This window comes from Nilaparvata lugens, chromosome 1 (genome assembly GCF_014356525.2).
Source record: "Nilaparvata lugens isolate BPH chromosome 1, ASM1435652v1, whole genome shotgun sequence".
Classification (NCBI taxonomy): Eukaryota; Metazoa; Arthropoda; class Insecta; order Hemiptera; family Delphacidae; genus Nilaparvata; species Nilaparvata lugens.
In genome coordinates this window covers 17631598-17656591 of record NC_052504.1, presented here as the reverse complement: position 1 = coordinate 17656591, position 24994 = coordinate 17631598, and the positions used below count along the sequence as shown (strand labels likewise).

The 24994-nt window shown below is 36.4% G+C and overlaps 1 protein-coding gene across 2 annotated transcripts in view; it reads left to right on the top strand.

The window, feature by feature from the left end:
- LOC111048075 (suppressor of lurcher protein 1) overlaps nucleotides 1–24994 on the top strand; it is a 202327-nt gene that overhangs the window by 121251 nt on the left and 56082 nt on the right. For both annotated transcript variants that reach the window (XM_039432421.1, XM_039432426.1), the window contains exons 4-5: nucleotides 6659–6839; nucleotides 20320–20540. In XM_039432421.1, the coding sequence (XP_039288355.1) occupies nucleotides 6659–6839; nucleotides 20320–20540 (402 nt within the window). The remainder of the gene's footprint in view (nucleotides 1–6658; nucleotides 6840–20319; nucleotides 20541–24994) is intronic.

Below are 24994 nucleotides of genomic sequence, written 5' to 3'. Positions count from 1 at the left end.
AAAGGAGCGAATAGAAGGAGAGAGGGAATGTATAATTCGAATTATTCTCTTTTCACTGTTAAAATACCCAGGAGCAGAATCTAATTTGACCACTCCATTGAATTGAAAATAAGCAATTGGCAATTATTATGAATAGCTTATGACGATTATGATTGTTCCTGATTGTACTAAGACATCCTGCCTTGATTTGACTGATTATTCCAATATTGATATTGGAACTGACTTTTTATCTTAAAATTGTGCTGCTTTCTCCTATAAAGTGTCTTATGGCAACACCAAGATGTAAAATCTAATTCGGCTTCTCATTGAAATGAAAATAAGCAATTATCTTATGAGGATTATAATTGTTCCCGACTGTCCTGTTTTGATGTGACTGAATATTCCAATATGGTTTTGTAACTGATTTTCTATTGTGGAATTGTGTTACTTTCTCCAAAACAGTAATCTGTGTGCTTGAAGTTTTGTATATGACATTGAACATGTTAACCTATGACGTTAACCTATGTCAATAAAATAATTTATTTTTACTTGAAGAATATATTCAATCTACTGTAATAATCGCTACTGTCAAGAAATGATTCAAGCCCTATAACCTGGATGATCCATCATATTAATAACTGAGAAGCATACATCATGATCGGCTTTTAGAGACGATAGCAATTTATTGTGAATTGAAGGTGGAATGTGGAGCATAGTGATAGAGAAATATTATCCAGGTTACTGAGTCACAGGCTTCATCGCTAAAATTTCAAAATATAAAAATATATTCAATCTAATGTAATATTCGCTACTGTAGAGAAATGCTTCAATCCCTATATATGGTCGATCCATCATTGTAATAACTAAAAAATTTGGTGTGGCGCACTCACACAACTTTCCTTGCCGTTATGAAAATTGATCACCTGACGCTAGTGTTCCCGCGCATCTCAAGTCTACTATTCAAAGATCTGAGCCAGCTGGTAACAGGACAATAACGCTGGATACACACGAGATCTGCTATCTCTTCATAGTGAATAATTCAATAGATTCAACAGTTGCCAACAGTTTGCAATTGGATAATCATATTTTCTCGAATTTCGAGCTTATTTTCACACACACACACACACACACACACACACACACACACACACACACACACACACACACAACACACACACACACATACACACACACACACACACACACACACACACACACACCACACACACACACACACACACACCACACACACACACACACAACACACACACACACACACACACACACACACACACACAACACACACACACACACACACACACACACACACACACACACACACACGCACATACAGACCAATACCCAAAAACCATTTTTTTGGACTCACGGGACCTTGAAACGTACAGAAATTTGGAAATTGAGGTACCTTAATTTTTTTCGGAAAGCAATACTTTCCTTGCCTATGGTAGGGACAAGGAAAGTAAAAATAGACATAATAATTATCAACTGTTTCGAGGGACGATATCAATTGTGTATTGGTTGTGAAATGTGGAGCTTGGTGATAGAGCAATATGATCCAGGTTACAGAGTCACAGACTTGATTGCATGAGCCCCACGTTGAGATGCCGCAGGCCGTAGATCTATTGAGCCTGAGCCTCCCCTTAATGCCTGTCAAAGTCACGGCGCTTGATTTCCTCCAAACCAAGAGGTCACGTAGGAAGGAACCTCTGATTATGCAGTGGAGCCTCAGCTCGCAAACTCTCAATAGCCAGCCATTCAGCTGCATTCCAGTCACTTGATTCAAACCACATCACTGGATTGAGATCAATCAACCATGATTCTTCAGTGATCAGCTTATGCTGTCCCATGATATTAATATTGTTCATTATTATTGACAAATCATTTTTTCTTGTTAAATATCATTATTCTCTGCAAGAGGTTTCAGCTCCGACAAAAATATAATCAGCTTTCTATTATATTGAGAAAGGAGTATCGACGAAATACAATTGGAAAACGATTGATTGAATAAATTTTATATTCGTATTCATTATTATTATTATTGGCAATCAATTTGTTTTCTGAAATATCTCATTTATTTTCTAGAAATTTTGTAGAGGTTTCAGCTCCGACAAAAATATGATCAGCTTTCTTTTATTGAGGAAGGAGTTTCGACGAACTACTTGATTGATTTAATTAAAGGGATTTCCTCAAGTTATGCATTCCTGTTGTAAGCCATCTCCTTATTCAACCCATATTAATCAACTGAAACTTCTCCTCTTCCATACTAGACCCGTATTTCTGGAGTGTTGAATATTTGTATTACATATACGATGTAACAATACTGACTGAAAAAGAATCCACCTAGAAAGTTTGTTGAAGAAGCTTGAGAAATAAAGAAAAAGGTACTGCGATTTTCTCAACTAGCAAAGTCAATTTGATAATACTCTATGTCATGTAATCCTTGAATTATTGAAAAATCCCGAATATCCAATTATCTCTACCATTTGGTGAAACATCACTAGTAAGGAGAAGAGTAGTCTAGTATACAGTTATAACCCAAATTGTATTTTGAAATGAAGGTGTTGAATATCACTGATCAATCTACTTATAATGTTCTAATAGTATCAATAGAAAAGAAAAAGGTTTGTGTGAGGTTTTACATTTTCTCTCCCATAACAAGTCACAAAATAATAAGGAATTTGAGCGTATCTCATGGACTGTAAAGTAGAGAGAAGTATGAAAACCAATTCTCCCATTCACCAGTATTCACACTCTTTCGCCGGAATATAACGTTATTATTGAATGGAACAGTAATTCAATACAGAATTTTTTTATGTTATTCGCTACAATAATTGAAAACAAATTAGTAGTTTCCTACAGACTGCATACACCACTGGAATACAGCAAATCCCATCTGATTCATTCTTCATGAACCAACGGTTACCGCTCCCAAATCTTTGCAACGCATTTACAGAGGAAGTTGTCCGAAAATACAAACTTCCGAAACCTTTTGAGTGTTGAGTGTGTAAGTGCGCTAAAGCGCGTAGCCTACGTGATGTAGAGCATATTGAATCAAATAATCAGCAGCTCTTGTTTTTTGTATTGTTTGGGGAGGAAGGCATGGAAGCATATAATCAAACTAGCGATTTGCCAGTCTGAGTTGTGCCTAGGAAGAGTGGATGTTATTCGCAGAGCGGCAGCATCTGTGTGTGTGAGCGAAGGTGGAAGTAGAATAGTACGTGATCTGTGTTGGAAGTTAGGCCATGTTTACCTGGGGATGAGTCGGAGCATGTTTGAAAAAACGCACGTGTATTCAACTCAGCAGAAAAATAAACTTTGCTGAATTTTTGCGAACAAGGAAATCAGAACTTTACAAGTGGAACGGCGAAACAGATTTGGCTGCATGATAAATATAGTGCTCGGATGCCGACTGCAAATGGAACTCAAGACGATTTTCACTGGAAACTTTTCGAATTTTATTATTGAAAATTGTTGAGTACGTATGTTCGATCAAGAAGATATTTTTGGATTTTATAAAACTCATTACGTCTCTTCAGCATGTTTCTGGTTGAGGGTGAACTCTGTACTTGTACTTTCCAACCCAATCAGCTAAGAATCCATAAACGCATTCAATTCGTTGGTATAACACTTTATCAACCTCATTCCCATTAATTCCTGCAACTAGGAAGTACTCCATCAAACATTCTCGACTTTATCCCGAGTAATCGCGAAATCGTAGAAAAGGATTTCTTTGCATTGAATAAGCTACTTAGAGTTCTGAAAAAATGTGAAGTAGGCGGATGAAAAGAGTTATATCATAAAAACTTGATTGCCAAGATTCAATGTCTTATTAGGACGTGAAATTGAAAATGTTCTTATAAAATGACAGAAAAATCCGAGTAGAGTTCTTTTCTAGTCATAATTATTATTGATTATCATATTAATTTATACAAGAATTTGAAGAATGTATTCCATTATCTGATCTGATCGAAGAATAATTTGCAATTATTGTAAAAGCTCATGATATGGGTATTCTCCTATTAATCAGAATATGATCCAGTAGAATTTCATGAAATACGTATTCATTGGTGGTTTTATCAATGGAAATTGTAAGAGGCCAATGCCAATGAAGCATGGAGTATCTGAAGCAGTCAAATGATAGATTCCAGCTACAGGGATTCATCCCTATAATTTTTTTTTGCTGAGGGTGATGCTCACCTGAACATGGGTGATGAGGCGGATGATACTGAGAGATGAGAGAGCCCAACAGTTTTAGGTGGGTTCGAAACCACCGGGAAGCAATTTTGGGCTACAACTCTTAAATCACATTCAGAGCAGTTGACCTCTCAATAAGAGTAGCAGGAGCATGATTATTAAATAACTTATCTAAGCGATAGCTTATGAGCGCGACCACTGAGTCAAATCGCTCCCAAATATATATTGCTCATTATTATTATTTATAACCAGCAATAACCTGATAGGGATGAAGTCGAGTGATGGGTTAAGAAATGGTTCACTATTCATCATCATCATCATCGTCATGGATTAGGCTTTTCAAGCCTGTTCCGGCGTCCATCTCTTCCTCGGTCTACCAATACTTCTTCTGCCTATTGTCTTGTGGAGTAAGGCATTCAATGGGGAGTAAGGCATTCACTATTCACTAATGAGTAATTCAAGATCAAGTAGGATGGGGTGAAATAAATGAGATTTCAAACAACACTTTCTCATATTTTAAAAACACAATGAGGAAGTGGACCTCATAAATTCTGAAAATTAAAGCTTATCAAGTATTAGCAAGAAGAATTTTTTCTCTCTTCTATGGACCAGTAGCTGACAGAGGAATGTACGTCAGTCTCCCAATTTTCATTGTGTGTGAATCAAAGTAGTAGTTGACTTGCAGCATGTTCCACGCCGGTCGCAAAGTCAACATTACACCGTCTACGTTGCCTGAATACTGAGGCAAGGATATGAAAGGGCGAGAATATTGGCGAGTGCGCCAGATTTTTGCCAGCTATTCACAGTGTAAAGAAGCAAATTTATTATTGTTCTGTCTGTGTACGTTCTTTCGAGATAAAAAGCGCACTCCGCTGTCAACTGGCTGCTGCTACTTGTTTGGGGCGGGAGAATCGAGAAACATCTGACAGATTCTGAAGAGGGCAGTGCGCTCCCCCTTCGTGTTGATATTGCGAAGAATGTGGTTTCATCATTAATTTTCATATCAACATGAGAGCGGTCCACATGTCAGTTTCCTAATTTCACAATGCTTTTATTCTGCTATTTGGCACATCTCCAACCTTTTACTGCTTGTGACTTCTTATCATACTATTGTAATTGTTTCACATATGATTTGTTTTCTAGTAGATTCGGCCAAACTGGAAATTTCACTACCATCACCATCTACCACTTCCTCTCTAATAATATTGAAGTAGAATATTAGAATCGATTATCTTCAACAAACAAGTTTGTAACTGTACTTTGTGATTTATGTTATACACTATTTATCTACGATACCCATTGTAGTGGAAAAATTAATAGCCTATCATTTACGTTTTATTCTCATGATGGATTGATAAATCGATCCAAAATAGATCCTAACAATGATCTTATCATTTATTGATTCAGTAGATATCAAATCCCCATGATTTTCTTGAAATGAAAAAATGAAATATTCAGAAAAGCAATGAATTTACCAACAACTTCTGTACTTCTAGGAACTGTATCAATTTCATGAATTCATATTTGATTATTTGATTATTTGATTGAGAAATACTGAGTAATAAAACTTGAGATGTACATCACAATTTAGTATTTCACGACAATAAATTTTGTCTGTGGAATTTTCCAATGAGTTTCACCTGCCGTTCAATTTGAATCTCGTGGATGCAATTTGAGAAGGTTGAAGTCTCACTCTCTACTCGCTCTTTCCCTTTTCCCTTTGCAGTTCATTAAAAAGTTTGAGCCAAATGAACTTGTCAGTAACAAAGAATCTTTCACAGAATTGAAACTTATGTAACAAGTTCAATTTCTCTGAGCCTGGAATTCGAATTTCAGAGGCACCAATTTATCAGTCGGTTCCTCGTTCAAATCTAAAACTTTCCTTATTTTGTACAACCCTAATGTTCATGATCATATTTCAATGAAGAGGAGCATCTAATTGATCTTCAAACTGCATTCTCGGTATCAAATCACCCGTTTCGATTTCTTAGAATTTATGATTGGAATGTTACACTGAATATCTCTTCATTTTATAACCTCTGATCGACTTTGTTGGCATTGTATGCGAGTATGTAATTCACATATTCATGTGAATATGCATTATTTTAAAGGTTCCACATAATCCCAACGTGCGATATAATATAATATAGTGTAGTATTTTAGTATAATGAGAAAGTATTTCTTTCTTTTGTGGATAGCGTTTCTTTTACCCGCCTTCGATATGACAAATATTATTATTAATGTGGAATCAATTTATCTGTAAATAATATCAATTTGTTATAAACTTCTCCATTCCACCTTGAGAAATTTCCTGAGAAACCAATGTATTAGAAAATTATACATCAATATTATACTTTATATTCATCAGTTTTTTTTTCAAATTTTCTAATAGATCAGAGGTTGAAATAATCCCAGCCCAACCAGTCTAACGAATATTGAATTATTCAATTTTCCTTTTTTCCAGGTTGTGAGTGCTTGATATATTCGGAAACGTACGGAAAGGAAGTTGGAATATTCAGCAGTCCTGATTATCCGAAGCCATACTCTTCTAATATTGATTGCTTGCTCTATTCATTCATCGCCGGCAAAAATGAAATCATCGAGATTACTTTCAAAGACTTTGATGTGCACAAGACCCATCTTGAGTAAGTACGACCATGATTCTACTGTAGTTAATTTTTTCAGAGTCTCAATAATACGTTATACATCTTTTGTGCCTGCTTTTAAGGAGTTTGAATTTCATGTTAAACATGATTGTATTTTCGTGTGCTTCTGAAATAACTTTGATTTATCTAGAGAGTATCAGAGACAAACAAGCATAATAAGTATACAAGTATTATAACAAATTCACGCTTATCCTTTCTCTATGGTTATGCCCTTAGACCATTTATAGAGTAGACACGGCCAATTGTATATTCATACTAAAAGTCGTTGAAGCCAACATCTCTACTACCAAATTCGCCCACGTTGACGTCACAACAGTTTGTTGTGTAAGTGTTTGTGGTGTTTAACTTACATTGTTGTTGAACAATGCATTGTTATTAGCTTGGTTGTGACGTCAATATGGGCGGATTTGGCAGTTGATGTTGGCTACAGAGGCTAGACTTCCCAGCGTGTCTACTCTATAAATGGTCTAAGGTTATGCCTACTCTTAATTATTGTGATATGTCAGTATGTATAGTGTCTTTTGAATAGATTACCGAAAATTATATTCTATTATGTAGACTCTTTGGAAGAACTCTTATGTTAGAAATTCCTCTTAATATTGGATCTCGATTTCCAAAGTGAGTAGGCAAAATATCAACGTCACTCCATAGGCCTACAGGATATTAGATAGCATAACAAGTTTTTCAAGTGATCCAGCAAGCTGAAACTTGAAACTGATAATCATGTGCTTGATGAGTACCGACAATGTTGCGACAGCAACACTCATATTATGCAGAGTAGGTCACCGTTAGACACAATTCGAAAAGCTGTGAAGTTATTCAACTTCAAACTCCATTTCAGAGTATTTCAGTTATGATATAAGACATGAATGAATCATTTATATCACATTATTCAGATACATTAAAATCATCTGATTAGCTTGTAAACAGAGACTTTAGAGACTTAAGATTCCAAGAAAACATGGGTTGAGTGAATTTGGAAGGAATATTATTCTCTATTATAATCATTATTTTCACATGAATGTACAAATTCTAGTTTCAATAAATAAGATTGATTCCAACGATCATTTGGATAAAGATTGTTTTGAGGAAGTTACTTGTTCCCTGCAAGGGAAGGATATAATAGTTACAAATGTGAGCGTTACAGGTAGATAGTGCTTTGCAATGTTGGAAGGAGCTCCTCCTAATTGACATGAATTAATAACTTTGTCGAGCCAGGGAAGGAACTGGCAGATAGTTTCCTGTTCTAAGTAGTTGTCTGTACGTATCAACCAACTTCATCCCAACTTGGAAGTTGTGTGGTAATGTTGGTTTTGAGTTGTGTCAATCCACTATATTTCTAGTAGGCCTCTAGACTCTATCTCTAGAGCTCTAAAATGGATGTTCTTCAAGTAGACAATCAATTATCTAGTTATCTGCTGCAATTTCGAGTAAGGAGACGGTCTGCTTGGGTGTGGAGTGTTTTCAGTTACACAAATAGTTATTCGATAATTAAGTTTGCATCAAAATTACTGCAATTCCAACTACACATCAGAGTGGTTCATATCTCAAGTGTAATAATCACAGAAAGGATTTGTTAAGTATTCGTTTATTTACTCAAATAAGAGAAAATACAACATAAACTTGATACCATTAGGCCAGATCAAGGACTAAATTTATTCCAAAGCCCATGGTAACGTTCCAATTAACATATATGATTTCTCAATACATTGCAGGATTAAAGCAAAGAAATTCCTCTCGAAATATATGTTATATTCGTTACTAAGTTTATTGAATCTTAGAATCCGCGATTGAAATCTCAGACTGAAAAAAAAATAATAGGAAAGCTCTATTCAATTACTAATGATTGAAACTCAATCAGATATCCGACTGTCCTTCAAATTCTTCATTTCAGACCTCCCTTACTCTGCCAATGTTTTTTTTGAGAGTTTATTCCATTCTAGTCTTAGAGAATGATAATGGTTGATGAATTAATTGATCTTAACAGTTCTTACTCTTACTAGATTTGCATAATTTATTTACTACTATAGATAGCATAGTTATTAAGCTCCAGGAGCCACTTCTGTCACATCATTATAAATTTACTCAATGGAGGAAGTGGCTCCTCGTCATTCAGTTTGAGAACAGTGATATTTTTCCCTAAGTAACATCTGTAAGATTGCATTCTTTAAAATAGAACCTTTTAATATGATATTCTGAATATAGCTGGATGCTTAGGAAGTGTTCCATATCTTTCCTAATGTTTCATTGTCAAGTGAGTCAAACTATCAAATGGATGCTTTATGCTAATGATAGTTCTGATATCGATATTGGATTCTCCATCCATCCATTCTATTCATTGACAATCATTAACCAGTTGCTGAATTTTAAAAATCCGTCCACTATGAAATATAGCTGCTTCAATTCAACCACGAAACCCTTCATCATCAATGAAGTACGCACTATTGAAAAAAGTAGTTTATTTCGGAATAATGTAGATTTTTTCCAATTATTGATTTAAATGATAGAAATACACGAAATTATAGTAATTTGGATTGTATTCTCGCCACTCTACACCTCTTACGCCCTCCTTTCCTGCATATTTGGCGACAATCCGTTCCGGCCAAAAACGGTTTTTGGGACGCGGAGTTTGAATTCTGGGAATCACATGATGCGTAGTACAACATGCGGCTCATACATAATAGCTACATGATATGGCTTAGTGGGTAGTGCAGACAGGGTAGTGCAGTAGACCAGTAGGGGTAGAATAAATAGTGGGGAGTGAATTAGCATCGGTGTGCATAATCCAGCAGCCGGATTTTCAATTGCAGAGAGCTAGTAGAGAAGAGGCAACAGAGAGCAGCGAGCAACGAGGCTTTGTTTGAGCAGCGGTCGACAAGCGGCTTTTGCAGCTCGCGCAGCTTTTTAATCCTTTTGTTCGTCTACCTCTTCCCGGCTGCAGATTAATTCACCTCAAGAGCAGGCAGGTCTCAACGCCGCTGCTACACTAGTGATAGCAGTAAGCCGACAACCCACTACGCCAAACACTGGATTGTCCTAGAATGTCTACTATTTTGTCTAGTACTGGTGAGAGCATGATTGCTTTGTGGACTCAATGAATAAACTAGCACAGTGTGATGATTCATTGCAACCGATGGGAGGGTACTTGAGCTGGTTTTTACTACACTGTGTGACTATAATGTTACTGTGACTAGTGCTGGTGACTGAACTTCAATTGGTGGACGTCACCGTAGTAGTAATGGTTCATGGTACATTGTGGTAGTACTGAGTTGCATACTAGCGGGAAACCCGTGATCCACAAGGGTCTATTTTGATACTTGACAAACTGTAGGCCTAAACTTGACTTAATGAAATCTTGAAGAATTGGGAAAAAACCTATAAGCATCCTCGAAGCATCCTCGGTTAATTAAGAATCTAAATGCAAAATTTCAAGTTAATCAGTCCAGTAGTTCAGACGTGATGATGCGCCAAACTTAACTCTCCTAACCCGTACATGTATAAGCCAGTTCTTTCCTCTATTATAGTAAAGATTATATATTATAATAGACGACCAACTCAATTCTCCATCAGAATTATAACACTCTTTGTGAAGTCTAGGCGCAGATTTCACATTTGTGATACGATATGAGCAGCTTCCCAATACTGTGATAGCGCCAGTAGTGACTGGACTAGCTGCGTCCATGAATTTTGTTTGGTAAAGAGTGATTTCTGATGAATGTGAATTGAATTGCTTATCGTAGCCTACTCTATATTGTGTCGTATATTGTGATGCTGCTGGACATCTTTAGTGGGAAGCGTGCTAGTTGAGGTAGGTATTTCATTTTATTGACTAAGAAGATGTTCTCCAATACCATATCTTGATGAGTACACTCACTTAAAATATTATAACTTCATCAGTACATGATTTGACTGTGACCCAATTCAATCTGCATATTTAATCTGCAAATCTTCTCTTGGGATAACTGCGTTTGTAAAATCTGGAATGAGGTTATCATTAGGAGCTTGTCTCATTTTGAGAATAATGGGAAATTCTGGCTGGAATATGGGTAGAAAATATTTAATTTGCTTGTAAACAAGCTGAGTGAGATAAAAATACTCTCTAAAATATCCATCACTTATATTGAAGAAAAATTCGCAGAAAATGATATTCAAAACATGTTTTTAAATGGATGGAATCCTATCAATATTTAGGTAAACAATTCATCCACAAAGTCATGTAAACATATTTTGGAAAAATGACAGGGATAAGATTCTACTGTATTCATTCACTCTGCTGTTACATCACATCACGTATAATTTGAAAGCCTGTGAAAGTCATATAACAATGTATTTTGTGGCAGAGACAAATTCGATTCTCTCGGTACCTTTTTCCTATTATAAACATTGAGTTTATTTGTGATCGAAAAATCATTTCTCGTACGAGACCGGCGATATTTATTTTTCTCATCGAGGTCTGTTGCTCTTCTATTTGTTCAACCACAATAAACAAGTACACAAGCTGTTGGAAAACATGAGATTTATATAATTTTTTCATCTCGTCAAATCCCTTTATTCGAATTGAAGTGCAGATCTTCGTTCTCAGTGAGGATTGTGTAAAGAACACGAGAGGAGTTTCCCAGTAGTCTTCCTTTGTAAACAAGGAGTACTCAGATTATTGTAAACAAGACTCTCAAATAGAGTTGTGCGTTGGAGCTGCTGTAGCTTCAGCCACCCTCATAGCTGACGTTTTTTGAATACACCCACGTTTTGCGAATGAATTTTGACGAGTCTGTCTACTTTTATCAGATTTTCAAAGCATTCTGAAGACAGGAATTATTGTCATTGAATAAATGAATATTCAACTTGTAATTCAACAATATATATGAGTTCAAATATCATGAATAATAGGATCAAGAAATATGTGATTGTCAAGAATCGGTGAAAGTGAATTCATTGAATATGTCTTTATAGAAGATCATTTAGTATGTCATTACCCCTACAAGTCAATCGGCAAAGATCAGATTGTCAATGAGCAGATGTAGAGAAACAGAAAAGTTGAATTCATTAACTACTCAACCTTGGACAAATCACGGAATCAGTTTTTACTTTCCTTGCCCTATTACCATAGGTAAGGAAAGTATTGCTTTCCGAAAAAAAATTAAGGTACCCAAATTTCTAAATTTCTATACGTATAAGGTCCCCTGGGTCCAAAAAACTGGTTTTTGGGTATTGGTCTGTATGTGTGTGTGTGTGTGTGTGTGTGTGTATGAGTGTATGTGCGTCTGTGTACACGATATCTCATCTCCCAATTAACGGAATGACTTGAAATTTGGAACTTTTAAGGTCCTTTCACTATAAGGATCCGACACGAACAATTTCGATCAAATGCAATTCAAGATGGCGGCTAAAATGGCGAAAATGTTGTCAAAAACAGGGTTTTTCGTGATTTTCTCGGAAAACGGCTCCAACGATTTTGATCAAATTCATACCTAAAATAGTCATCGATAACCTCTATCAACTGCCACAAGTCCCATATCTGTAAAAATTTCAGGAGCTCCGCCCCATCAATGCAGATAGATTCCCAATTATCAGGCTTCAGATACAATTGAAACAAAAAAAATCAAGTGGAGTAGATTGAGCATGAAAATCTTTACAATTAATGTTCAGTAACATTTCCACCTAAAATTGAAAATAAGCTTTAAATTCGAGAAAATGTGATTATCCAATTGCAAATTATTGTTGATTCTATTAAATCATTCACTATGAAGAGATAGCAGATCTCATGTGTGTCTCCAGCGTTATTGCCCTATCACCAGCTGGCTAAAATATTTGAATAGTAGACTTGAGATGCGCGGGAACACTAGCGTCAGTGATCAATTTTCATAACAGCAAGGAAAGTTGTGTGAGTGCGCCACACCAGATTTTTTACTTTATTTACACCTATAGATTATGCACTGATCTATTTCAAATTATGCAAGTAACCAATCATGACTTATCAGACAATTTATACGTTCTTCACAGCCCCCTCCCATCCTCCGTTTCTTCGAACTTCAAAAACTCTCTTGAACCTATTTGATTTCTATTGAACGCAATAATTCTATCGACACCCACATCTATTGCTATCGTAGAAGATGAGAAAATATGGTGACCATAACTCAGGATTACTATGTGCGTGCGTGCAACAGGGAAGGAAAGAGATTTCATTTGTAGCGGCAGCACATCGTTTAGGCGGGACACGTTGTCAATGGCGGGTAGTCGTCTGGTGGAGGATGGATTGAGCCGGAGCAGAGTGATACAGAAAACGGATTATGGACGTACACTCACACCTAAGATTTATCGCGGCCTTTTACGCCAGCGACACACTGAATGCAGCGCTATAGCCGCGCGCGACGCTTGTCAATTTGTTCGCGTTATGCCATTTTGCAAGTTCATGCTCCTGAAATGAATCACTGTCACACAAGTGCGCCAGAATTCCTGTTATTGCTATGGAAAACAACGAAATGAAATGAATTTGCACTGCGCGGCGCTCTATAGAGCGTAATTCTAGTCTGCGAAATACGCTACACTCCCGGCGCACAAATTATGGCTGCAGTTGTAGTGAGGGAAAAATTTGCTAGTACAAATTTTGCAGTTCAGACAATGCACTCTGGTTGACCCCGCTTGTGTGCTCTTCAGCTTCAAATTAAACGTGTATGTTCAAAAACGATGTATTTTGCTGATATCTACAAAAAATTGATGAAAAATGTGTTGTGGTGAAATTGGATGTGGTTCAATCTGGCTAGGATGATGATTTCAGCGCTGTAGCTGCGTTTATAATATGTGGTATTGTTGTGTGAAGTAAAGGTCATGTATACAATATCCAGACATCATCAACGTTGAGTTTCCCACTAGCATCAATAGCTATTTTAACCCTCCCATAATGATCATATTGATCATAGAGTATAATAATATATGTATATTCAAAGACGTGTTACAATATTATTGTCGCAGTGGTAGCATATTATGCGATTTACACTCATTGTATAATTTGTAGAGGTTCAATACATTCTATATGCTAGGTTAATAAGACAAAAATAATGCACATGACAGTTTTTGGCTAAGGTGATAATGACTATGGTGATAAATCCCATAGTCAGGTAATACAGTAATTTGTGTTCAGCACCTAATTAGAATGTTTGCCCTTCTGCTCTTTTCTGATTCAAACCATGAAAATGTTTCATTATTCTTGTGATAAGAAAGAAGAAGGCATATCTGAAGAAAATAATTTTTGAGTTGCCGCGGTCATAAATCACAGTGTCTGTACAAAAACGAGAGATCAGACTGAGTGAGACTACTCACTCATTTTGCACCACACTTTTGAAATCAGTTGAATAGGCTTTGATGAATAGCAGAATCATTTTGCACCAACTTACTGGAACTGGCAGAGGCAGATCATTCATCTCTCTTATCCTCTCTTTTGTCTTTTCTCAGTCTTACTTGCTCGAATAAAAAGCCTAGATCTCACTTTTTTGAGCTCCTGTACAGTGATCTCTGCTTCAAAGCATCAAGTTATCATTAGAATATCAAGATTTATTTCAGAATATATTTTCCGACTCATCGTACTTCTAAAATCTGAATACATATTCTGTTTCAGTCAAGCTGGTAACGAATCTTGGTTGAATATTGATTTTGTTTTGACTCGAAGTGAATTTATGGTCGAGACACTAAGGATTTTTCTATGATTATTGCTGTCCCTGATTACTGATTTTGAGCATATTAAATTACATCAGCAGTTCAAGTCTTCTGGAAAAACTATGGAGGTATGAGAATGATAATATTTATTGATCCCTGAATCATTCTTCAAGAGTTAGGGCCAGACCATATTAGACGTCACCCCAATAAGCCAATCGGAGAGCTTCCCGCCCTGCCGACTAAAAATCCCTGAAAGAACGCCTAATATGGTCTCGCTCTTACACTGCATCACGTAGCAGAGCCTCCATTGGATTATTCCCAGTTGACCTCTCCAATAAGAGAAACGATATCCATCACTTTCTGGAGTTATAAAAAAACACTCTCTGATTTGAAAAATTTTCTAGGATTGTAACTTGATTGCAGAAAATGGTGGAACGTTCATGTTTGAACTGATTATATCATTCTCACTCCAGACTCTTAGTACAGCAAGAAAATCATTTTTGAACTCAAATTGATGTATAGGCTGATTTCAAGAGGACGCTACATCCTCGCCTGAACAATCTCAACTCGGCAAAGATGATTAAAATCAAGCCAAATGCTTTCTAGATATAAGTGTTTTTTTTACTTTCATGTACTGTTTTGATAAGGATAGAGTAGATTCAAGAAGACTTCAATTATTTTTCCGTGAATAATTTTGTCAATATTCTTCCAAGAAGGTAATATAATATAGAATTCATCCTATCATGATACTTCATAATAATATTACGATTGATATAATAATATATTGTAAGCTCACATCTATAAATTCTTGTCGCACTACAGTTGAGAATCTTAAAGCGGAAAATTGATGTCACAGAATACCTTGAAAGCATTGAGAGAGTAATGTTGAGGTTATAAAACATGGCATTGTATCACTTGTATTTTTACTGGGATGCTAGCTCGAGTGTACAAAGTGGGTGGATAGCATAGTCTGACATTATATTTTCCTTTATAGTCTGGAGAGTGTAGACTATATGCCAATTTTACTTCTCCCCAAAGACACCCGTAAGCTCCCTTCCGAGAAGAGTTCCTCACGCGATATTTCAGCCTCCGCTCTCTTTTCACCATGTAGAGAAATTCCTCTGGTCGCTCTTTTTCCTATGAGATCTCTCCACGTGTAGACAAGCATGAAAACAAGAACAAGTACATGAGCTCGGGCTTGTATGTATAGGTTGTTGGTGAATATTTGCATCAAACGATTTAACATTGATGTGAATAGATCATAAACTCTATCTGATCGATTTTTTCAGAATTTGCATTTTTCATTGCATAATGCTAAGCCTGATATCTATGTAGGTACATAAATACATTCTGAAGAGTTAAGATATGATTAGTCATAGACTAAGTAAACGTAGATCTGTGGTTCAGATTATAGATTTCTTTCTGTGAATAATAGAAAAATCATTAAAATTTGAATTGGATGAATTTGAATGGTGAGAAACCTCTCCAAGTACAAACTTATTCATTCATTGAGAGATTTTCAATCAGAAATATCACAATTGAACTCAGAATTTGGAGTTCAATTTGACTATTATGTTCTTATGGCGTCTACATTCATCCTCCTTCTTCCCGATGTAAAGAAAATACATGTACTCACAATGTTTGAATCACATCGATCTATATATTATTTTTTAGGGCATCTATTTTTATCCATTCTTCTTCTCAATAGTGTTACTGTTCATATTTTTATGGATTGTACTGTTCAATTTACATGGATCTGTATATTATTTTTCTAGGGCATCTATATTCATTCGTTCTTCTTCTCTTCGATGTTACTTGTTCATGTTCTGCATTTCATGCAGATAACACGAACAGGGTCTGTGTGCTGATAGGCCCATCAGGCTTGACTTCCCATCCAATCAGTCTCAAAGCATCAATCAAAGGGAGTCAGTCCGTTTAGCAAATCAACGGATGTAACTGAGTTGTCAGGTTATTAAGGCTGTCAGTCAGTATAAATGGCGAAACTTGAACTGGTGTCAGTGGCTGAGGGTCGATTGCAATTAGTTTCTCCTCGAATCTACCTGGAAGCTGGGAAATAATTCATCCCATAATAATCTGAACACTATTTAGAGTAAATTTACCAGAAACTTTCAAGCATTGAAAAGTTTAGTTTTCTCTAGCATTCCTCAACTATGATGATTTTAAACGCCCTCGTAAAGAATGAAATAATTTATCGCTAATGAACTTTCTTAGTAGATTCTTTGAAATACCTCACTGTAACGTTAACAATATCTGTTTGTATTCTTCACAATCAAGAAACTGGGAATAAATATCAAATTTATTGAATACATCCAAGAATATCTCTCTCATAAGTTGTCAAGCAATATAATTTAGGAAAACCTTTTCAAAATGAAAACTCATGTACTTGTTAAGCACTGGAAATTAAAAAGTTTTATTCTTATTGGTAAAACCTCACATTGGTAGTAATTTTTCCAACAACACCATCTTAATTGGATTTATATTCAATCCCAGACCTTTCAGTGGAGAAGTAGAAACCATTCTTATACACCTAATTAGGAGAAGGCTATTATGTTAGTTGAAATATTTCACGATTTATATCAACCAGACACAACCTACTAATCTTATCACCTGCAGTAACAGCACAATATTATACTATCGTTCGATTCAATAATAAAATAAATTGTTCTACAAATTCTATGAATCAGGTATGTGAATAAACAAAATGCTAGAATTCATATTTTAGAAATTACAAATAGGTACTTTCCATTACATGGTTATAATATTAGAAAGTTACAAGATGGTGACAATTTGTTGGAAAGTCTCTATTGATACAGGAATCTCTTAATTATTTCTCATATTGTATAACCATCTGAATAGATGAAATAAAGTTTGGCATCATTAGTCATGGTAACAGAGAATTCCGTCATTTCTCTTAAGCTGCCTTTACACCAAAGCTATTAACAAAATGTTAATAACTTAATCCTTATAAATTCTATTAGATTGAACGAAACTTGACAAACACATAAGTTCATTTTTTGTGTAGTTGTGTAGTTGTTCCTAATATATTATATTATAAATAAATCAGTGGTCTTTTGACAATTTCTTAGTCTTTTTCATTCAACATATGTTCATCATTAACATTTTGTTAATAACTATGGTGCAAATGCAGCTTTATGATTTTCAATGCCATTCATTTAGACTAAACCATTCTGAGTTCTTCAGAAAAATGAATTCGAAGGAATCCAGTTTCTCTATATATGGTGAATTGACAGGAATAGACAGAGAATTTAATCTTCATAGTGAATGTGCACTGGATTATTCTTGGAACGAAAGAACACTTTCCAGTGTCAGGGGAAAAGCGGCACAGAGCAACCGAAAAAAATATAAAAAGGGATCATGTCTAATGTATTGAGGTTAAAGCCTCCATTAATGTATTTTGTACATCAGGCTACTGATGGAAGTTATAGCACCAATTCAAACTACACATGCCAATTAGCTTAATCAACGCAATTTAATCAGCAATCGACACGCCCGTTTCACCTGGAATCGGATGCTGCAAACTTTTGTTTCATTGTTGACGTTTTCCTTTTCAGTCCTTGTTAGTTTCCTAATTGAGTAACTTTTTGTTGTTTCAACTAATCAAATTAGTTGTCCCTTTGTTTCAAACTTGTATTCTCTTGTTGATAAAAAATTGTCAAACTCAATAATGAAATCGAAATAAAATCATAATAATAATAGTAATCATAGTAAAACTATGAAAACGATTTAGCAGAAATTATCCATTACAACCATGACTTATTTCAAACGTATAATGGCTTACTGGATTGCTGCTCTTCTATGTTTTCCATTACAATGAATCGACTCCTTCAAACCCTTAATAAGTGGTAAAATTAGTATTAATATATAAAATGAGTTTGAATTGGATTTGTAATTTGATCGATGCTGGTAATCAATGTTGTTCTATTTTTGTTTAACGTTGAAAACTATTCTCTCATGAGCCTTAATCGATAATAAATTGTGAAAGACATGATCCTTCCGATTTTACCTTTATTCCTTCTCGAAATGAGATAAAACTAGTATATTATAATTTTGATATTCTATCATTTTGATGAGGTACTTGTTGTATGAATCAATTTAAATTTAAATCTTACACATGAATGAAATGATGCAGATGTCTGCAAGGTTCATACTAATTTATGTATGCTCAAAGTACAATAGTATAACAGAGTAAAAATATTAAAAATGTTATAGTAGGAGGGTACAAGTTTTATATTGTTTTTTTTTTATTTTATAACAGAGTAGTATAATAGTATACTTCTCATCAACCATGTCGAGGATTCATTCTGATGACAGACATTGATTATACATTGAAAAACAGATTCTGATGTATCATGATGCGAGTAATCTTATTTCAAAGGGATGAATCGTGGATGCACCAGTGTAACGTAATCCTATAGAAACTCGGATTAAATCGAGTATGGAGAAGAGAAATTTGTGTGGCGGGGATCGATGGAAGATGCAATAGAGTAATGTGGGCGAAACTGATCATTAGAGCGACGAAGCCTCAGCCTCACTCACTCACTCACTCTGTTGGGTCCAATTCGAAGTCTTCTGAGAACTGTCAAATTGAGGATAACACAAACAATGAGGCTCTGTTCGGACGGAAACGTGACCGTAGTGGCTACAATGAACACACCACAAAGCCTTATTGTGATGGAGCACTCTATTATGATCAGCGCTGTCACAAGTGATAATTTATAAATTCCTATAATGGAATATGAGGTGCAACTGGGAGAGCTTCCTCGCCTCCCTGACCGCATTCTCGACTTCCAGGTTGCATCGATTGATGCCAAAATCATTTCACATTCAAAAGATTTCCAGTTTTCTACTTGATTTCTCTGATGGATTCCTTTTCTCGCGGCTTTTGAAGGTTGATTGATTGATTCATCAAGAGCCATTGTTTTAGCGTGATCTATTTATGATCTATTCATGATAATAGTTTATTCCAGTCTCTGCTATAGAGTTCTGATGTACAAAGTGACTTTCTGTCAAGTGGAGTTATCGATATAAATTATATCAAAGGGCTCGTTAACAATAAATATATTACGATATCATTTGAATAACTCTTCATGAGACTAACGAGTTGATTCTCTCTATCCTGACAAACTAGCCCCAAAATAGAACAGCGAGGTTTAGACTCATTAGAATCTCTTACTGCTATTATTTCATTATCATGTACACTATTATTGACTGCAATAATGGGGGATGGTTTCACTCATTGAACTGCTCCTTTTATAATATTATGATAAGTTGAGAATCATGCGCCTGATACTCCTGTTGAAACGGTGAGCCAACTCCGCTGGAAATGATTAATGAATTGTAAAATCGCTTTCCGGTGGTTCGGAGCCCACCTAAAACTGTAGGTCCATCCATCTCTTATTATCATCTGCCTCATTATCCAAGCACAAGCCTAGAGCTCATGTGGGCATCACCCTCAGCAAAAAAATGAATAAAGCCTAGATTCCACGCAATCACTGTTCTGCTTAGTCACTGAACACTACTTGAACAAGCACTACACTATTGCAACTCAAACGGTGTCCCCCAGAAAAATGGAGATCAAAATGACCTTATTTTGCTTCGGGAAAAAATCTAGAAATTATATGCAGTCCTCTAGTCTCAAATTCATTCTAGCAGCAATATTTTCATACTAGCAGCAAAATACATTCGTTAATGAGTAATGTTGTGTGTTGCCTGTTGTGTATTGTTCTATGATTAATTTGTGAATTATTTTGTGTGTTGTGTGTTGTAGGTGCGAGTCGGGCCACTACCTCAAGGTGTTCTTGCACGTGGACCGAGCCGAGGTGGACGAGTTCACACCGTGGTCCGGCCTGCTGTGCGGGGGCCTCGCCGACATCCCTCACGTGCTCTACAGCTCGGGTCCCGGCCTCGTGCTCGAGTTCCACACCGCACCCACGCCACTCCCCTCCAACGCCACCGGGTTCATCGGCAACTTCCGATTCATCGACAGAAGTAAGTAACACGTCTCTCATCTTCACAGAAGCTCTGTTTTCTTTGCAAGTGCTGGTTGGTTTGGCAAGTGTAAGTGATTAGATTGCGGAGTATTATCATCATTTTGTTTTCTTCGCAAGTTTTTGCAACTGAGTTGCTTCTCTCATCCCCTCCGCCATCACTCCTTATCTCTCCAGTCATCCTCTTAATTACATCAGCATTTCATCTTCAAAATGATACAAATAACTCTAAAGTGGAACTGTAATTATTCATAGTAATTATTGAATTGTATTTTTTGATCATGTGTGGATTAATTCCATCTCTACATGTCTGGGATCTATACTAAGGGATAGACAGTCCCCCTACATGACTGGGTATCTATACTTGGCAGGGGTGGACAGTTCCAAAAAAGGTTGGGTAGCTTTCTATGTTCATGTCCGTGTGTGAATGCATTTTATTATCCTCAATAGAAAAATAGCATGTAATTTTGTTTAGTATAACCACAGAGTAGAGAAGCACTGGTACATTTATTCCGTGGTATAACGTTCGTGAAGGTACTTTCAATTATAGAAACATTATTGAATCTTTGTACTTGTCATTTACAAAAAATGCAGTGAATAAGCATCGCTAATTTTGTTGATAGCTGAGATACTGTAGATCTTCCCAGCTTTAAATTTGGTCGAATTGCCTGCAACAAATTATCTTCATGACACTAAAATCATTAGACCTGTAGTGATTTCAATAATTCGAAGGGCATAGATTTTTTTGTTCAAATTATTCTGAAAGATTGTAACCAATAAACACTTCCCTTCATCTCGTTTTACTCATATTTGTGAACGTTTCAGTTAATTTTAATATTGAAAGCTCATTAAATATCTTGAAGTTTCCTCAGGCCATAATTATTCTCTAAATATAACCTAATCCCAACTTCCTTGGTTGAATACCTGGAGTTTGAACAGCAGGTTCAAGAATAATTATTCTTATTTAAACGTATGACTAAAAAGTTTTTATGAGTGCCTTGAACTACACAATTTGTAGAAAAAGTCACAGAGTAAGAACAGTCTATCAGTTGTTTCCAATTATCGTCCAGAAGCAGAATGGATGAAAAACGCAATGGCTAGGGACTGGCTGCAGTATTTTGAACAGCGTTAATTGGGTTGGAAAGTCAACAGAAGCCCGATATGTAGTTACAATTCATCGGGGAAATAGAAGGGCAAGAAGATCAACAGCGCTTCTGTTCTGTTGAATGCACAGTTGTGTCGCACCAAGTTACACTTCAAAGTAGGAGGACAGCTATCGCTGGGTCTCTAATTCAGCCGCGCCTCGACCCTGGGCCCTGGGCTAGCACGAGCGACAGTTCGTCCCACCTGAGACGACATTTTACTGCTGGCAGACGAAATTGATAAGCTTTGTGAGTTACAAGCGTTGGGACATTGATCAGGGCAGGTGGTGGGAGAGGAATTTCGACTGCACCGTGGAAGCACATTTGTAGATCGGATTTTAAAAACGTTGGAAGCGATCGTGACTCAAGTATTGGCTGAAAAATTAGGAAAATAGTGATCTTTGAAAACTACGAAGAATAAGGCTCCTGCATTGAAGAGATGCTGAATTGCTGCGTAATGTTGTGAACTCAATGCTGAACTAGCGGTATCAATAATTAATTATTGCTAATTGTTTTATTCTAATGGTGAAAATAGAGAATTGCAACGAAAATGGGTAGGCTTATTAGCATAATCATCATCTTATTGCTTTTCTACAAAACGAGACATCAATATTTGAATGATATTTCAATAATGATTATTATTCATTATAACGCATTTCACGCGTTAAATTTAACTTCATTCTAATGCATCTGCAGTAGTATTATCTGCGTATCTGATCTGTTATTTTTGTGTTGTTATGTGTAAATATTTTTATTTGAATATTCATACTTTATGCGATTAAAATATGAAATTGCCTCTATAAGTCCATTTTGAACTCATAGAAATACTCAATAAAAACATTTTAGCTATATGTAACTCTATAAAGAAAATGATATAATATACTCTTCAAATAGGGGAACAGTTAAATAAAATTGTATTTTTATTTACTGATAAAATATTTAAACTTATTCCTATCCAATACACTGATGATGAATTTCGATATTGTCTCTTCAAAAATTCGAATAAATATTGGATAGAATCCAATAGTTTCCATTGAATGGCAACAGTAAATACTCGAGTATCAATAGAATTCAGGTGCAGTGAAGCAGAAAAGTCAGATAATATGGCAAAATAGTAAATCTTGAAAAGCTCAGTAATCGTTTATCACAAATATGTAATTCATTAATCCGATTAAGAAGTCAAAGAAAGTAAGTTTCGAGTTGTCATTGAACGAATATCTCTTACGACGAATCTATGAAGAATGCATTCTAGTTCGGCTGTCAAGTGATATTATTTTGAAACTTTCTCTATCACACTGTATGATCATGAATTTTATTCATGATATCTTTTCATGAATTTTGTATCTTTTATGGTAATTATGCATCTCACTCAAGTTTTACTCCTACTTTTCATCCTGTTCCCTGAGCCGGAGATCTTCTCCAGTTCTGAATCATTCTATTCATTCATTACTGTATTCGAATGAAAGTTCGAGTTGTTATTAGAGTTGAAAGAAAGAAATTTTCTTGTACCAGCTGATTCAGCCCCAATCATGCATGCACCATGTGTAAACTCAAAATAGTCACAAGGTTTTATCACAGAAGTTTACGATGACCTCTTTTATTTGCTGCCGTTTGGTAATAATTCCTGAGAACTGGAACAGGGGAAAGTTGTGTTGGGGAGCTAATCCCGATAGCTCCAACTTCTGGCCGTCATGTATACAAGATAGAGATTTGAGCTGCGTTATTTGTGGACGTGGTAGAGATATGATCAGCGGAGATTTCTTACAGAGAAGGGAGGGAGAAGCAATCACAATGGCAGTGGCGGCTTATCACAAATGCCGCCGAAGAATGAGGAAATAAAGCCGGATCCTTAGTCCGCAGTAGAGTGGATCAGCAATTTTTACTTTGCCCTTCCCCCAACACTCTCAAGTTTTTTCTTCTTCGATAGCCAATAAATACCCCTGATAACATTTCTTGTTAGATTTGATTCAGGTCTTTGCCAAGTTCACCTAATTGGGCCAAGAGGAGCTTTATTTTCGAGTTTGATTATCGCTATGGAGTTTTGTCACAATACGTCTAATTGAGGAAAAGAAAAACGTACTTTTTGGAAGCTTTATAATGCCATGGCCAACGGATGATTTCGTGTTGTATTAGTTACATTCAAAATCGAATTATCACGGTAACCAACAATGCATACGGTAATGCAACAATGCTCATTTATCAATTTGTTTTGCATTTGTATGAAATTAGTATTGGCACAGACAAGAATACAGGTGTGTACCTATGGTATTAGTCAATTGCAACCAGAACCAAGCAACTCTTGAACTCTTAAATATAACTCTTCCATGATTCAAGTACAAGTGGAAGCTACTTTCACAAACATATATGGTTTTCAGGGGATATGGCATTGATTCTAGACTGTAGGGTAAGTCAGTAGTAAAAATATTTGGTATGAAAATGTTATGGAGATGACTTCTTCATAGAAATGCAATAACATGATTTTATTAGTATGACATTCACCGTGTCTCCATACAGGTTATGTTTCGTCCATTAGGTAAATGCTGGTATTTGTTTATACTCTGTTCCTTTCTAGAAGATTACAGTGGCATAACCAAATTTGCAATGAAATTGTTCCGCGACGCATTTGCAACTATGATTGAGACATAAAAATGCAATCTGGAAAGTGTGGCGACTGGTGGCACTTATGAGAGAGTGAGTGAGAGAGAGACCTATCCAACGTCGCTAAGAGAAGTTGGATGGAATAAATTTTTCAATGCCGACAGGAGAGAGTTCGAGATGAGTCGTTTCGCGATGTGGGTCGGATCGTCTTCTTTTGGAGTGTGTGTGTTGTGGGGGGGGGGGGCGTTTCTCGAGAGGGGTGGTGGGGCGAACGAGCCGTATGATAATAAAGCCGAATTTTCAAGTTCTACGTAATGGTGGAATCGCTCCCAGTTATTTTGCTCCTTCCGACAATTTCTTTCCGAATGGCCGCGAATAAATTGTGCCAGATGGTTTCCGATGGTCGCCCGCTCGCCTCAGTTCGCAGTCTTCCCGATTTTTTTCAGTAGCCGCTTCCTGCAGGATTCATTGAATTACAAGCAAGAAAGGCACTGGAGAAAGAACATACTGTGAGAAAAAGGCCACAGGCTGCTGGCAGCGGCACGGCCCGGTTTGATGGTCCCCTTCTGTGGTGGTGGCGGGGGGTTTAAGCGACAACCAAGGCGGATGGACGCCCAATTACCGAGGTGCCCAATTCCCCTCAAAAGGACGTCTCTCTTTTCCAAAAACCTCCCGCAATTTTTCCCTCTCACCACCCGCACATCCACATTACGAC